The sequence below is a fragment of the Papaver somniferum genome, chromosome 8 (genome assembly GCF_003573695.1).
Source record: "Papaver somniferum cultivar HN1 chromosome 8, ASM357369v1, whole genome shotgun sequence".
In the NCBI taxonomy this organism is placed as follows: Eukaryota; Viridiplantae; Streptophyta; class Magnoliopsida; order Ranunculales; family Papaveraceae; genus Papaver; species Papaver somniferum.
In genome coordinates, this window is record NC_039365.1 from 166,389,244 (window position 1) to 166,404,028 (window position 14,785).

Genomic DNA, 14,785 nt, shown 5'->3' on the forward strand with positions numbered 1-14,785 from the left:
AATCGACGATGCCGCGACAGTGAGTTAGGATTTTATTTCTATTTTTTTTTGCTCGAGGACTAGCAAATAATAGGTTTGGGGGTATTTGATAGACACATTTTTGTGTCTGATATAATCTCAATTATATATATTGTTAGTGCTCGATTTTGTATTTATTTTGGCTTTTTATGTCTTTGTAGGTTTTTGGAAAAATAAGATTTTGCGGCGAAATTGGCTCGAAAGTGTTTTTTGCGTTCATGGGAGGACATTTGCTATTCGGACCCTCACTTTGGATAAGGGGTAACCTAACTACTAAGGGGCATCCCATTTCCAGGCATCTGCTAATCGCACCCTACTCTGGATAAGGGGAAACCATCTATAACATTCAAAAATCGGTTTTGGCGCGAAAAAAGTGTAGTTAAAGAGCAGTTTTGGCAATGTGATTTGGAGGAGTTTGAGGTCGATTAAACCTCTGATTTTCATAGGATAAACTCCTTATGGGTCTAGGAATCTGATATGCGTATTTAAATCGATTAGATTGGGCTCAAACGACGGATTTTTCTCACAACAAGAAAATATGGAAAGTCACGTGTGTGACCTTTTTAGGGAATTTTAGAGTGATTAAAACTGCTGTAAACCTTCTCAAAGATTTGTATCTATCTAAGGAAGAGTTTATAATAAAAAGGAAAGCTCAGAAACGCGTAGGAATCCTAAAACAAGAAATTGTCGCAACTTGGCCGTGGAGAGAAGGAAAGAGACTTTGGAAGATTTGGGAGAGATTTAATCGGTATTTTTGATATAAATAGATGTCTTGGGTCATATAAAAGAGGGGTCGAGAGTTTGGGAACCTAAGAAGAGCCAGAGAAGAAGAAATCAGAGCTTTACCAAACTCTGTTTCTGTTGCTGCTGCTGTTGAAGAAGAAGAACAGCTGAAGAACATTGACCCTCGGTAGACAGTCGCAGAAAAGTGTCTGTTTAACAGCTGAAAGAACATTAAGATGTTCAGGGCAGTCTTATTCTAGGCTTTTAAAATCAGCGACAAAACAACGGTTTTTCTGTAAACACTGTTTTGCAACACCAATACACTGTTGCAAACAGTCTGTGTTATTACTTTTCACTCTTTTAATCATCTTTGACAAACACATATTTTGAGATCATGATTAATATGAGGAGCTAAACCCCAACACTGGGATGACGGAGGAAGCCATATTTCATACATGTGGTAATTATATTTAATTCTTTTTATGATTTTCTAATCTTATTTTTTAATTAGTTTGAGTTGTATGATGATGTATGCTTGGTCTAAGTGCTTTGATGCATCATGCTAGTGATTACAGTTAATATTTTTAAAATCTACCCTGGCAAAGAATTAAAGTCAATAAACAAGAGCTATAATTGTCTAAGAATTGATTTTTGAACCACATGGTATGAGGTTTGGTGGAATCCTGAGTCTCAGTAATCTCTCGACATTGTGACAAACCTTGTGTATATATTTTCTTTATTTTTATTGTTTTCTATTATTAAGTCTGAAATTGAGTCTACACAAGTCCGAGTTGAACGAACTTTATTTACCACTTAAAAAACTATATCAGTTTAGTTGGAAGAATAACTAGTGCTTGAAAAACAATGATTGTGACTACACACAACTATTATATTTTTCATCTTCTTGTTTTTCTTTTAGGTTTATTGATATTAAATTCTAAAAATATTTGGAGGATGATGGTTTGCAGTATTTAGTCTTTATGATTTGATATATTGCAATTTGTTATGGGATATTAGTGTTTACGTCCGTGAACTATGTTGTCCCATATTTTGTCAAAAGTAAAGTCGTTCATGATCGATATTCATGAATTGATTTAAGGATGAATAGACTTTTGACATATACAAAAGTTAAGCCTATATTGTCAATTCTTTGATGGAAGATAGGTTAAAATATTTTGTGTTCAAGGATTATGTCTATTAAATATCGTTATGCAAATAGTGATGGAAGATAAAATGAATCCTTGTGTATTCCACATTATTGATCTTCACTGATCCATATTTTATGTAATACTGTGAGGCTCCGTAATGTGTCTTATGTTGAGCACGACACAACCAAGTTGATTAATTTTTGATTAGCTTTGTTGGTTGTTTCGTAAGGTACTTTATGTTGAGCATTCTTGAACTAAATTTAATCATATTGTTTGGTTATTTAGTTATTGCTCCATAAGTCTTTTTATGTCGAGCAAAACAAATGACAATTAAATTGATTACTTTTGTAATTAGTTTGGTTGTGTATTCCAATTAGATTAATTCTGGTTTCTCTTGTAATTAATCTAGTTGAGTATTTTCATCCTCCGTAAGATTTCTCTTATGTTGAGTATATGAACGACTATCATATTCATTTTCTAACGGTTATGTTAGTCGTATGCTCCGTAAGTTCTCTTATGTCGAGCATAATCAATTAAGTTGATCATTTTGTGTTTAATTTGATTGTGTATTCCGATTAAATTAATCATGGGTTTACTTGTGATTAATTTGATTGAGTTTTTGGATATAGAAAATCATTCTCATGGTTTTTGGTGTCCAATCAAAATCCTTCTTTTCTTTTGAAATTAAGATCGCTCTTTTTATTCCCTTGGGAATGACATCTAATGGGGGAGAGTTCTTTTGAACTTGTGATTAATGGTCATATCTTGAGGGGTGTGCGGCTGTGGAATTATATTGTATCTTTTAAACTCCTTGATGAATGCTATTAGCTTCGGCTATATGATTGCATCCAAATTAAATGGTATGTGTTTTTTCTTTTAGTCATGAAATGTCTCTTACGGAAATTTCATTGTGATCCCGTTCTTGTACCTTTGCCAATTTTATTGACAAAAAGGGGGAGAATTAATATGTAGTTCACACTACAAATACATATGGTTTTCGGATCATTGTGTAAGGGGGATTGGTTTCCATGTGAGATGGAGTATTGACTAAGGGGGAGTGATACATATCACCATAGTATTATTGTTGAAGTTGTGATACAATTGGACTTTGACACTGTGTAATAATACTATGACACTGTATAACAATGATCGAGACCGATGCTTTCTCATTGTTATAGCTACGGATCTTCAACAACGGTGATGTTAAACTTACAACCTTTGGGATCATTGAAGTACTTGGAAGTGACGAAGATTTCGAGGAATGTTGATGATTAGACATGTGGAATAGGAGCTACTAAAGTTTCTCTATATTTTTTGTATTTCATATGTATTGATAGTTTTGTCACTAAAATTGACAAAGGGAGAGATTGTTAGAGCATTGCTCGGTCGAACTCGCATGCGTTGTTACCTCAAGCATGTTTGTCAATGTTAGTGATCAAAACTATAAGTCTTGATTTATAGTCTACTGTAACTAAGTCTCGGACTAGGATAGAAAGTGTAGTTGAGCTCAAGGACTTCATGGCGATTCATCATACAAGAAGAAGAACTACTCAAGGAACCGGTGGAACTTCTCGACAAAAAGGTAGTGAAGACTTGAACTTATCTGTCACTCAAAAGTCTATCTACTCTATCTCCTACTTCTTGAGACAAAGCCTCGTACGCTATATATAGACTTAGATTATACACATTTTGTACTTCGAGCCGAGTATACCTCGCCTATCTATATCTCGAAATATGTGTTGTTAAGCGTTTCGCTTCGACCATGTTTATCTTTACCTAGTGACGAAATTCATGTTATGTTTCAATCACTTTGGAAATTGCTTTGACGAGAAATGGTGTAACAACTTGATAGACGCATTTATGTGTCTAATATATCTCAATTGTATATAGTGTTAGCACCCATTTTTGTACTTATTTGGTTATTTTATATATTTGTAGGTGTTTTCAGAAGAATAAGGATTTGCGGCGAAATTGGCTGAAAATGCGGCGTTTGAACCTCCATTGATAGAGTGCCGGAAGCGCCCCAGAAGTGTACCGGAAGTACCCCAGAAATACCCCGGAGGAACCCCGAAAAAAGTGCGGAAAATGCCCCAGAGGAAACTTGCTATATGGACCCTTGATTTTGGATAAGGGGTAACCTAATTACTAAGGGGTGACCCATTTCCAAGCAGCTGCTAAAGGGACACCAGGTCTGGTTAAGGGGACACCACATTCAAAGTTCAAATAATGGAATTTGGCGGGAAAACTAAGTTCACGTCTGATAATTCTCTGTTGGATTTCTGGGCAGTTTTGAGGGAGATTAAATCCCTGAAATCAATTGGGCTAGGCCTGTTAAGAATAAACAGATCGTATGCAAGTGATTTTATCGATCAACTTGGGCTGGAATGGCTGGGAGAAGCGATCAAAGTCCAAACAGAATACGTGTTCTCTGTGAAGTTTTCAAATATATTTTTAGAGATTCTGGGAGAGTTTTACGTTGAAGTAAAGTGTATCTAGTCTTGTTTAAGGATTAGGAGAAGTTTGGAGCGTAAGAAATTGCCAGAAGACGCGTACAAAGCAACAGAAAAGAGATTTCTCTCTCAACTGCACGTGAAGAAAAAAGGGAGATAAACTCGGATTTAATCGAGTTATTTGGACCCTATTGGTATATAAAGGCTGGTGGGAAGTGAGAGAAAGTTTTATGAAGAGTTTGGGGTCGAGCCAGAGCCAGGAGGAGCGAAGAAGAAGGAAAAACAGCAATGTTCACCTGCTGCTGCTGCTGCCATTAAAAAGCTTCAAGAACACGAAGAACAGACTCTCCAGGGCAGACTTATTTTCAGCAGCTTCAACAGCATCAGCGAAGTGTCGCAGTTAGCTGCAGTTATATTCTATCGTTTCTGTTGGACGTGTTTTGTGAGTCTCAGAACCACTATTTTATAACTTTTGACTCTTTTAATCACACTTTGAACTTTGAATTAATATTTTGAGTGTGTGATTGATATGAATAGCTAAACCCCAATACTGGGATGATGGAGGAAGCCATATTTTACACATATAAAAATTATATTTAATTCTTTTATGACTTCTTGCATTTTTATTAAATGTTTTATGATTTTTTCTTAATTGATTGTCATTTCTTTTGATGGTTTATGCTTGGTCTTAGTACTTTTGATATGCCATGCTTTCGATTTACAGTTAATCTTCTAAAAATCTACCTTGGCAAGAATTAGAGTCCCTATTTTTATGTGAGCTATAATTGTTTTGGAAATAAATATATTAATTATATGAATGATTATGGTGGAATCCTGAGTCCTAGTGTCTCTTGATCCTGTGACAATTTTGTATATATTTTTGCTTTAAAAATCTTTTCAAGTCCGAGCAACGAATCCGTATTTACCGCAATCGAAATATTACAACACAACTATATAACGTCCTCTAAGAATGTTTCGATGGTTGGAATGAGAGTTTATATTACATAACCAATGATGGACATAAGTATTTTTGTGGAAATACATATGTGCATAAGTCCTATTCCTTGAACCAAAGTTTGCGAACTTTGTTGATCAAGAGAAATTGGAAGAACGGCTTGTTGCCAAGTCCGCCAACTTCCGAACTTCTCTTCCCGAGAAATTCTGCTGGAGTTGACAAACTTGTTAGTGAGTACCAGTCCGTGAACCCAGTCCGCGAACCGGCGGGAAATCTTTGCCGAGATTTTCTACTGGAGTTTGTAAACTCTACCCGGTTGCTTAAGTCCGCGAACCTAGTGTGCGAAATTAAGAAGGTTATATATCTGGAGATGATTTCTGAACTTAAACTTATAAATACTAAGGAATGCAAATTGCAAACCGTGGCTATGAAGTTCATGAACCGATTCAAGTGAATCAAATCATCTTTGCTTCAATTGTGTCTTGTGTAGTACATAAGATTTCCTTGCAATTGAACAACTCTCTAACTAGTTCATTTGAGTCACTTAAACTAGTTATGGTGAAGAAGAATATGGTTGGTATGAAATGCTCATATGGCTAACCTTTTGGTTAACTATTGTTGAACCAACAATGTACATGTTTGGGTACAGCTAACAAACCTAGAAGCGTACATTTCATTTGTGTATAACAAGCTAAGTTTTCGGTCTAACGGTTGAGAAATATTAGCTTGAATCTAAATCAGGTTTTCATCTAACGGTGGATATTGTTTGCTTTGTGACCAAGGCCAAACCCTGATTTGAAAGACTATATAAAGGGGACATCTAGCAACTCTGCAAAACTAATCCCCACACCTCACCTGTGATAATAGTTTGCGTGCTAGAGTCGTTTCTCCTTTAACCTTTGATTTTCTTCTTCTAAAACCAGGTTAACGACTTAAAGACTTCATTGAAATTGTGAAGCCAGACCCATACTACTTTTATCATAGTTGTGTGATTTGATCTTGCATCTTCTATCGTCCGAGTACAATCAAATTTATTGGCTTGATATTAATATCTCCGATAGGCAAGATATAAAAAGTAGTCACAAACATCTTCGTCTCATTGTTTGTGATTCCGCAACATCTGTTTCGCTACCATATGATTAAGATTGTTGTGAGGTGATTGATAACTCTAGGCTATTTTTTGGGAATATAAGACCGGATTATCAATTGGTTCCTGTTCACCTTGATTATTATCAAAAGACGGAACAAAACCTTTAGGGTTTTTCTGTGGGAGACAGATTGATCCTTTGATAGACTTGTCTGTGTGAGACAGATTTGTTTATTGTTAAAGCCTGCGATTTTGGGTCGTATCAACTCTTAGTTGTGGGTGAGATCAGATAAAGGAATCAAGTGCGAAGTATCCTGCTGGGATCAGAGGCGTAGGGAGTACAACTGTACCTTGGATCAGTGGGAGACTGATTGCGGTTCAACTAAAGTCCAGTCCGAAGTTAGCTTGGAGTAGGCTAGTGTCTGTAGCGGATTAATACAGTGTGTGTTCAATATGGACTAGGTCCCGTGGTTTTTCTGCATTTGCGGTTTCCTCGTTAACAAAATTTCTGGTGTCTGTGTTATTTCAGTTTCCGCATTATATTGTTTTATCTTCATAATTGAAATAATACAGGTTGTGCGTTAGATCATCAATTAGAGTAATCTAACCTTTGGTTGTTGATTGTCATTGATTGATACTTGGATATTGGTCTTTGGTACCATCCAAGTTATTCCTTGTGTTTGATTAAAGACTCGCTGATTTCTATTGGCTCGAGAAAATCAAAACAAGAGAGAGATATAAACTCCTTGAGATACTTTTACCTAGATTGAGTCTGACTGTCTAGTTGATTCTCTAAAAAGTATTTATGAGTTAGTCCATACAGATTTCTAAACGAAATATTGGGTGGTGTTGTTAGACCCCCGCTTTTTCAGAACCCTGACCAATCTCACACTGATCCAAGGTACAGTTATGCTTCTACGTCTCTGATCCCAGCAGGATACTACGTACTTGATTCCCTTAGCTGATCTCACCCACATCTAAGAGTTGCTACGACCCAAAGTCGAAGACTTTAATAAACAAATCTGTATCACACAGAAAAGTCTATGGTAATAGATAATTCCGTCTCCCACGAATATACCTATGAGTTTTGTTCCGTCTTTTGATAAATCAAAGTGAACAGGAACCAATTGATAATCCAGACTTATATACCCGAAGAACAACCTAGTATTATCAATCACCTCACAATAGTCTTAATCGATGCAGCGAAAAAAGATATTGTGGAATCACAAACGATGAGACGAAGATGTTTGTGATTACTTTTTATCTTGCCTATCGGAGATATAAATCTCAAGACAATTATTATAATTGTACTTGTACGATAGAAACAGCAAGATCAGATCACACAACTACGATAAAGTAGTATCGTTCTGGCTTCACAATCCCAATGAAGTCTTTAAGTCGTTAAATTGGTTTAGAAGAAGAAACCAAAGGGTTAAAGGAGAGTCGACTCTAGCTTAGCACAACTAGTATCACAGAGAATGTGTGGGGATTAGGTTTCCCAGTTGCTAGAGTTCTCCCTTATGTGGTCTTTCAAATTATGGTTTGCAATCAATGTTAGCTTGGTAACAAAGCATTCAATATTCACCGTTAGATGAAAACCTGATTAGATTTAAGTTAATATTTATCAAAAGTTAGATAGAAAACATAGCTTGTTATACACAAATAAAATGCACGTTTTCAGGCTTGTGTAACTGTACCCAAACTTGTACATTAGTTGGTTCAACAATAGTTAACCAAATGATTAGTCATATGATCACTATCATATCAACCATATTCTTCTTCACCATAACTAGTTCGAATAACTCAAATGAACTAGTTAGAGAGTTGTTCAATTGCAAGGAAATCTCATGTACTACACAAGACACAATTGAAGCAACAACGATTTGATTCACTTGAATCGGTTAATGAACTATATAGCCACGGCTTGCAGTTGCATTCCTTAGTTAATATGAATAAGTTCACAATCATCATTTTAGATATAACCTACTCAAGTTCGCGGAATGGGTTCGCGGACTTAAGTTCCTGGACTGGGTTCGCGGACTTAAGTTCCCGGATGGAGTTTACAAACTCGAGCAGAAATTCTCGGGTTTGAGAACTTCGCCAGTTTGCGGACTGAGTTCGTGGACTTAGCTCATGCACTATTCCGGTTCACTTGATCAACAAAGTTCGCAAACTTCGGTTCAAGGAATAAGGACTTGTACATATATGTGTTTCCACAACAATGCTTATATCCTCTAATGGTTATATAATCTAAACTCTCATTTCAATCATTGAAACATTCTCAGAGGACGTTATATAGTTGGTATTCACAAACCATTTTTCTTCAGAGAAATTTTCAAAGTGATTGAAACATAACATGACTTTCGTCACTAGGTAAAGATGATCTTGGCTAAAGTGAAAGCTTACCAACATATATTTCGATAAATAGATAGGCGAGATAAATTCGGCTCGAAATACCAAATGTGTATAATCTAAGTCTATATAGCAAAACGACTTTTGTCTCAGGATAGGAGATAAATAGACTTTTGAGTGATTGATAAGTTCAAGTCTCTACATACCTTTTAGTCGATGAAGATCCACTTGTTCCTTGAGTAGTCCTTCGTCTTGTATGATGATTGTCATGGAGTTCTTGAGCTCAACTACATTTTCTATCCTAGTCCGAAACCTTAACTATAGTAGACTAGAAATCAAGACTTATAGTTTTGATCACTAACATTGATAAACATGCTTGAGATAACAACGCATGTGAGTTTGACCGAGCAATGCTCTAACAAGTACTGGACCGATTACAAATTTTGATGTTACACTTTATGATTACAAATCGAATGTAAGTACTTTATAATTTATATCAAGGAACATTTGGAGCGCAAAATCAAAGATATATTGGTGGAGATTAGTTGGTAGTCTTTTAATTGGTGCATGGGTGCATATATTGTGCTGCTTTCTAAGGTGGATATCTCTACAAAAGTAATTTAATTTGTTATTCTTATGTTTCTATAGATTTTGTACCGTAGAGGTAAGTCAGCAGGTGCATTGCAAGTGTGATTTTTTTAGTAAATAAGAATATAAGAAAAAAATTGTTGTTATATTTTAAATATTTTATTGCGTTCAAGACTCTAGACCCTGCTACTATCCTATGCTCCTAGCCTATGACGCATGCAGCCAAATTTCCTACTCTATCCCAGTAATAATAATCTTCTGCTCTAGTCCCTCCACGTAATTAAAGGGTAGTTAATGTGGGTTAGATGGTAATCATAAGACTCATAACCGATAACAAAAATCAAGATAAATTCTGGCTTTTGATATTTATTACCAAGAAACAAACATACGTACGCAGCAATTAGTATGCATGCTCCTTTGATATTTATTTACAGACGCATGGAACAACCAGTATTCATTGTTTCACTTTTTTTTACTAAATTCAAAGAAATGTTACACTTTATGGAGTATGCATACTAATTGCTGCGTACGTATGTTTGTTTCAAAGTATTTTAGTATTTCCAAAATAAAAACATTTTTTTTGAGAAATCACAAAATTAGACTTAGTAATCTCAGCATGGGTAATTATCTCGGTCATCATCACCCCATAACATGGAGGAAAAGTATTTCCAAAAGAAAAACTTACGTGTTTTATGCACTCACTCTTTCATCCAAAGTTACAAAAACATATCGAATCCAAGTTGAGAAAATAATCAAAGTGAAGAGGCTTTATGGAGTCTATTTACAACTAAAATAGAAATGAATCCCGAACGATAAAATGTACATTAATGTATCTTTAGAAGACCCTTTCCTCATTGTTATCAAGTGACTTTCTTCCCCAATCTATCAGTCGCAAGATACGAGGCATTCGCTCCAAAGACAAATAGATTTGTGACCGGTTATTTTAAAAAATGTTATTTGGTTGAAATTGCAACATAATGATCGTAAATAATGAACTCCATTGTTGGGCTTAAAGGGTTGATCATTTTGGGGGCTTATTTGCTTTGGGTAGGTAAATTATAGATATGGGGAGACTTAAGTGATTAAAAAGTCAGATTTATCCTTTGTAAATAAATAATTTAAAATCAAAACCTAATCTTAATCCTGAATCAAAACCAAACATCAAAATCCATTCATTTTCTCTATTCTTCTTCTTCTCAAAAAAACTTTCAAAAACCTAATAATAACCAATCTCTTCCCCATTGATTCTCAAGACGGCAGCAAGATCAAGAGTGACGAGATCCGGCCGGTTGAACCCTGATTCTGAATCAGGGCAAGTTATTGATGTTCCTTTTCATGGAGAGGTGGTGAACCAATCTCTCCAAACACCTGCAAATCCTCCTGTGGTGAACCAATATCTCCAATCTGTTCAAACACTTGCGAATCATCCATAAAAGGCTCCTACTAGGTAAGAATCGAAAAACGCAGCAGTTATTTTACCATTAGATTGAAAAAACAGGTTCAATCATCGTTTTAGGGTTTTAAAAAATGGTTTTTTGAAGCGTTTACGGCCGGGATATCATATCGTCCTGGCCGTTTTAGGGATATCCCAAGCGTTTACGGTTGGGATATCAAGAACTCCCAGCCGTTATTGTCTCACGCGGTTAGGAATATTTGAGAACCCAACCGTGTAATACTATTACGGATGGGACTTTCCCAGCCGTAAGTTGTCCTGTGTTTGCAGAGTAAAATTGATTGATGAGTGTTTCGGCTGGTAGTTTCCTAACCGTAAATAAATATTCCTAACTGTTATTTGTATTTTCTAGCCGATACTTTGTTTACGGTTTGGTCGTTCGCATATTTCTAAGCCGAGACTATGTTTACGGTTAGGTTGTCTCACTTTTCCCGGATGATATTGTTTCTAACGGATGGGTTATCTGTTATTCCCGGTCTGTAATCCTATCTTCTGACATGTTTTTCATCATTTTTAGGAACCCTGGGAAGGAGAAAGAACCCCAGAAACTACCAATGTGTGATATTGCTACGATGATGGTACGTAGCCTAAGTATATGATTCTTTTGTTGGTATACGTTTCTCAAATTATGTACCACTATTAATTGAATGATGTGAAAATAGGTCAAGAGAGCTAAGTGGATTTCCAGGGGACTGAGACGTAACATTGAGGAGGTTTTATATTTGGATTGCGAGGAACAAAGAAAACTGATTCTCAGGCTTCTAGAGTTACATAATCCAATGAGGGATGATCTATATACTGACGAAGTAATTGATGATTGGATTAGTCTTTCCCAAACTCCCGACAGTTCTTCATCATCTTCTGAGGATGTTCCTTCTATTGTTGGTCGTAGTGGATGATTGTAGATAATTTACTTGTTTAACTTATTCAAGCTTATGTTTATGCAGACTTTTAGCATGTTTAAGGTTATGGATTTGGGTGATTTACTTTTCAGAGTTACTTTTCATTAAACTTGAATGAATGGATAATAGTGTTTCGATTCTTAAAGAGAATTTGATGAAAGCATCTTGCCAATTATACACATTCCGGATTCGCAACGAAAAGATATTCCACTTCGTTTTCTTCATTCCTGTCATACGCGGTAGAGTACTTTTCCTCCTCAAACAAAAACAATAATTGTTGCATAACCACTCTCTCTTCCCATGACTCTTTTCTAATTTTTTCTCTTTCGTTATAGATAGTTTCCAATGAGGATGAGTTTTGGGGATTTAACACCTTGACGCCACTAAGAATATCAATAGGTCTTGTGCGTCTTTTACTCAACATGCGTACTAAATCCTTTTCTAAAGGGTTGGGTCTTGCCGAATAAGGATGGTTAATCAAACTTTCCGGAATAGGATGATTATGATAACCCGAGACGAATTTTTCCATATACAACATTTTGTTGTCGTCATTAAATTTAAATTTAAGCTTAAAAGAGAATCCGGTCTTCTTCGTATTATATACTCCCTTCTTCCTCACAGTTTTTGGTTTAAACTCACTACCTTTTGTTCAGTGGCTCTCATACTTTCCACTACACTCACAAACCATTTGAAAGCTCTTGTCTGTAACTTGTTTATTCTGGACTATGATGCACATCTTTTTCAACTCTTGTGATTGAACCCACAACTTTGCATCTTTCTTATCTTCCCACTCATAGTTGTTTGCATAGTGAACACTTGTGTCCTCGGAAACTTGCACAGGTGGGGGTTAATCTTCCATAACCACCTCTTGCTCTTCCATAACCACCTCTTGATCTTCCACCGGAATGTACGATACAATCTATAATAAAATGACAGATGTCACATAATTATTCACAAAAAAAATTTAAACACAGAGAAACAGTCGGGTTCAAAAATGATATTCCAGCCGTCAAAGTATATACGGATGGGTCGACAAGTGATATTCCAGCCATCAAAGTGTATAGGATAGATGTTTGTTGTAGGTTGTCGATAGCGTATTAAAATCTCATTCAGTTTGAAATTTATTAAGCTTGCACTAAAAAGTAAGAGTGATGTTTATATATGTCGATGATAAACGAACACTTAGTAAGAGCAATGCATAATCTGGAAGAATCTAGAGAGGGAATAGCGAATGGCTGTTCTATGACTGAGTTTTAGGTTTTATAGCTTTATTCTGGAAGAATCTATAATTCCATATAATCAAACAAAAATCTCTAGAAGAAACCATAGCAACGTTTACTACCCATATGAACCATGTGATTTTTTCTTCTTCCGTCTTTCATGTGATTTTTTCTTCCATTCATTTTGAAAATCAAACAATTAAAATGGCCAGGTGGAGGTTTAGGGGAACACAACCAAGAGTTTTATTAGCTTCTAGATGCCATCATTTTAGGAGCTCAGATTCTTAAAAATATATTAAATCCTTTATCATTCTATGAGATTTTACCACCTTTGTAAATACAGTATTGGTGCTAATGATGAATTGAAAGGTATAGTTTTATTAATTTTTGTTTCTTTAATCTTTTTGGAAGGGATACTTCATACTTGCTATTCTGATTTCTGGATTTAGATGATCCAACTATCATACCGGTTTTGGATTTGACAAGCACAACATACTATCACGTGTTTGATAAAAAGCTCGAAAGAAGAAAAAAGGGGTAAGAGCTATTACTGCTATCTGTGCATGGATGATCTGTAGGTAGATTTTGATTAAATTGATCATTTAGAATTTGGATTTTGTTTTTGTTGCCGAGAAAAAGAAGGGGTTAAAAGCTTAGTGCTATCTTTGTATGTTTTTGTGAAGGTGATTTGGTTACCAATTTTCATTAAACTGAACAATAGAAACTGGATTTTTTTTTTCAAAATAAAATGTTGTTTTGTTGTCGATAAGAAACTAAGAATCAATGGTTCTAGCACGCGCATACGTGCGTGCCCAACGTTCTTGTTTCTGTATAAAGCTAACCATTTTCATAATTTAGTGAAACAAGCCCATTCTTTAATAAGAATGAAAAGATTCATGATTGGTAGACACCGTTTTTATACTTTCCACCCATCTCCACCACCACAACCACTAAAATCCAAATACTTTTGTTAAAATCAATTTTGATGCTTCCTTTCATGAGAATTCTAAGAATATGGGAACTGGACTGATTGTTATTAATGAAACAAGGACAATTCTTGGAGCATTGAGCATTCCAGCAGTAGCAGATGATGAGGAGCAAGCTGAAGCGGTAGCAATGTTGGAGGCAATTAAACTGGCAAAAAGAATGCAGATTGAAAACCTGCAGTTGCAAGGAGATAGTTTGAATGTTGTTAATGCTTTACTAGGAAAAATTGGGTCCATTAAATGGACTAATAACTGTTTTATTAGAGATTGCTTAGAGTTGTTTAAATGTTTTAATAAATGGGAGATTTCTCATGTGCCTAGGACCACAAATAGTGTGGCAGATATTCTTGCAAAAGATGCAAGTAGTAGTACAAGTGTAATCAGTTGGGAAAGTGATTTCCCAGAATGGCTTGTCTCTCTTGTGAGAGAGAAATTCAATGTACTTGAATCTTCTTGAATTATATATTCTTTTTTTCCTATTAAAAAAAATGATTCCCAATTTCACATAATTATGATTAATTTAAAACCTGCATTAATGAATTAAGAATCAGAATAATCTAGACGAATCAAATAAGTAGGTTTGAATTAGTCGACATCAATTAAATGATACCAAAAAACTGGGGTATATTCAACTATATATATGGCTAATAAAACTTCTTTTTTCTAGTAATCAACGACAATATCAGAATGATAATCCATATAAGGAGGATTGAGTATGTTAGACCAGTAATCAGCCTATCTTGAATCATTTTGATAATCATATAGTGTTGTTGCGATATTTTATGTTTTGTGTGGATCTTCGAACTAAACTTCTCCAAACGTAGAAAGATGGGATTTATATTGATGTTTATCTCGTGAAATGATGGGATTTATATTGATGTTTATCTCGTGAAATGATGAGGA

The 14,785-nt window shown here is 35.4% G+C and overlaps 1 protein-coding gene across 1 annotated transcript; it reads left to right on the forward strand.

Moving 5' to 3' along the window:
- Positions 1 to 12,848: 12,848 nt before the first annotated feature.
- Positions 12,849 to 14,339, forward strand: LOC113306393. Its single transcript, XM_026555338.1, has 3 exons — positions 12,849 to 13,265; positions 13,346 to 13,433; positions 13,946 to 14,339. Exons 1-3 carry the CDS (start codon positions 13,211 to 13,213, stop codon positions 14,337 to 14,339), a joined length of 537 nt encoding a protein of 178 aa, XP_026411123.1. The 5' UTR covers positions 12,849 to 13,210.
- Positions 14,340 to 14,785: the final 446 nt, after the last annotated feature.

What these genes read in the sequence shown, in the direction of transcription:
- LOC113306393 (XM_026555338.1), top strand. Translation starts at nt 13,211, where the DNA reads ATGAGATTTTACCACCTTTGTAAATACAGTATTGGTGCTAATGATGAA. An exon ending in TGCTAATGATGAATTGAAAG is followed by an intron (nt 13,266 to 13,345) that starts GTATAGTTTTAT and finishes TTCTGGATTTAG; the next exon opens with ATGATCCAACTATCATACCG. An exon ending in CTCGAAAGAAGAAAAAAGGG is followed by an intron (nt 13,434 to 13,945) that starts GTAAGAGCTATT and finishes TAATGAAACAAG; the next exon opens with GACAATTCTTGGAGCATTGA.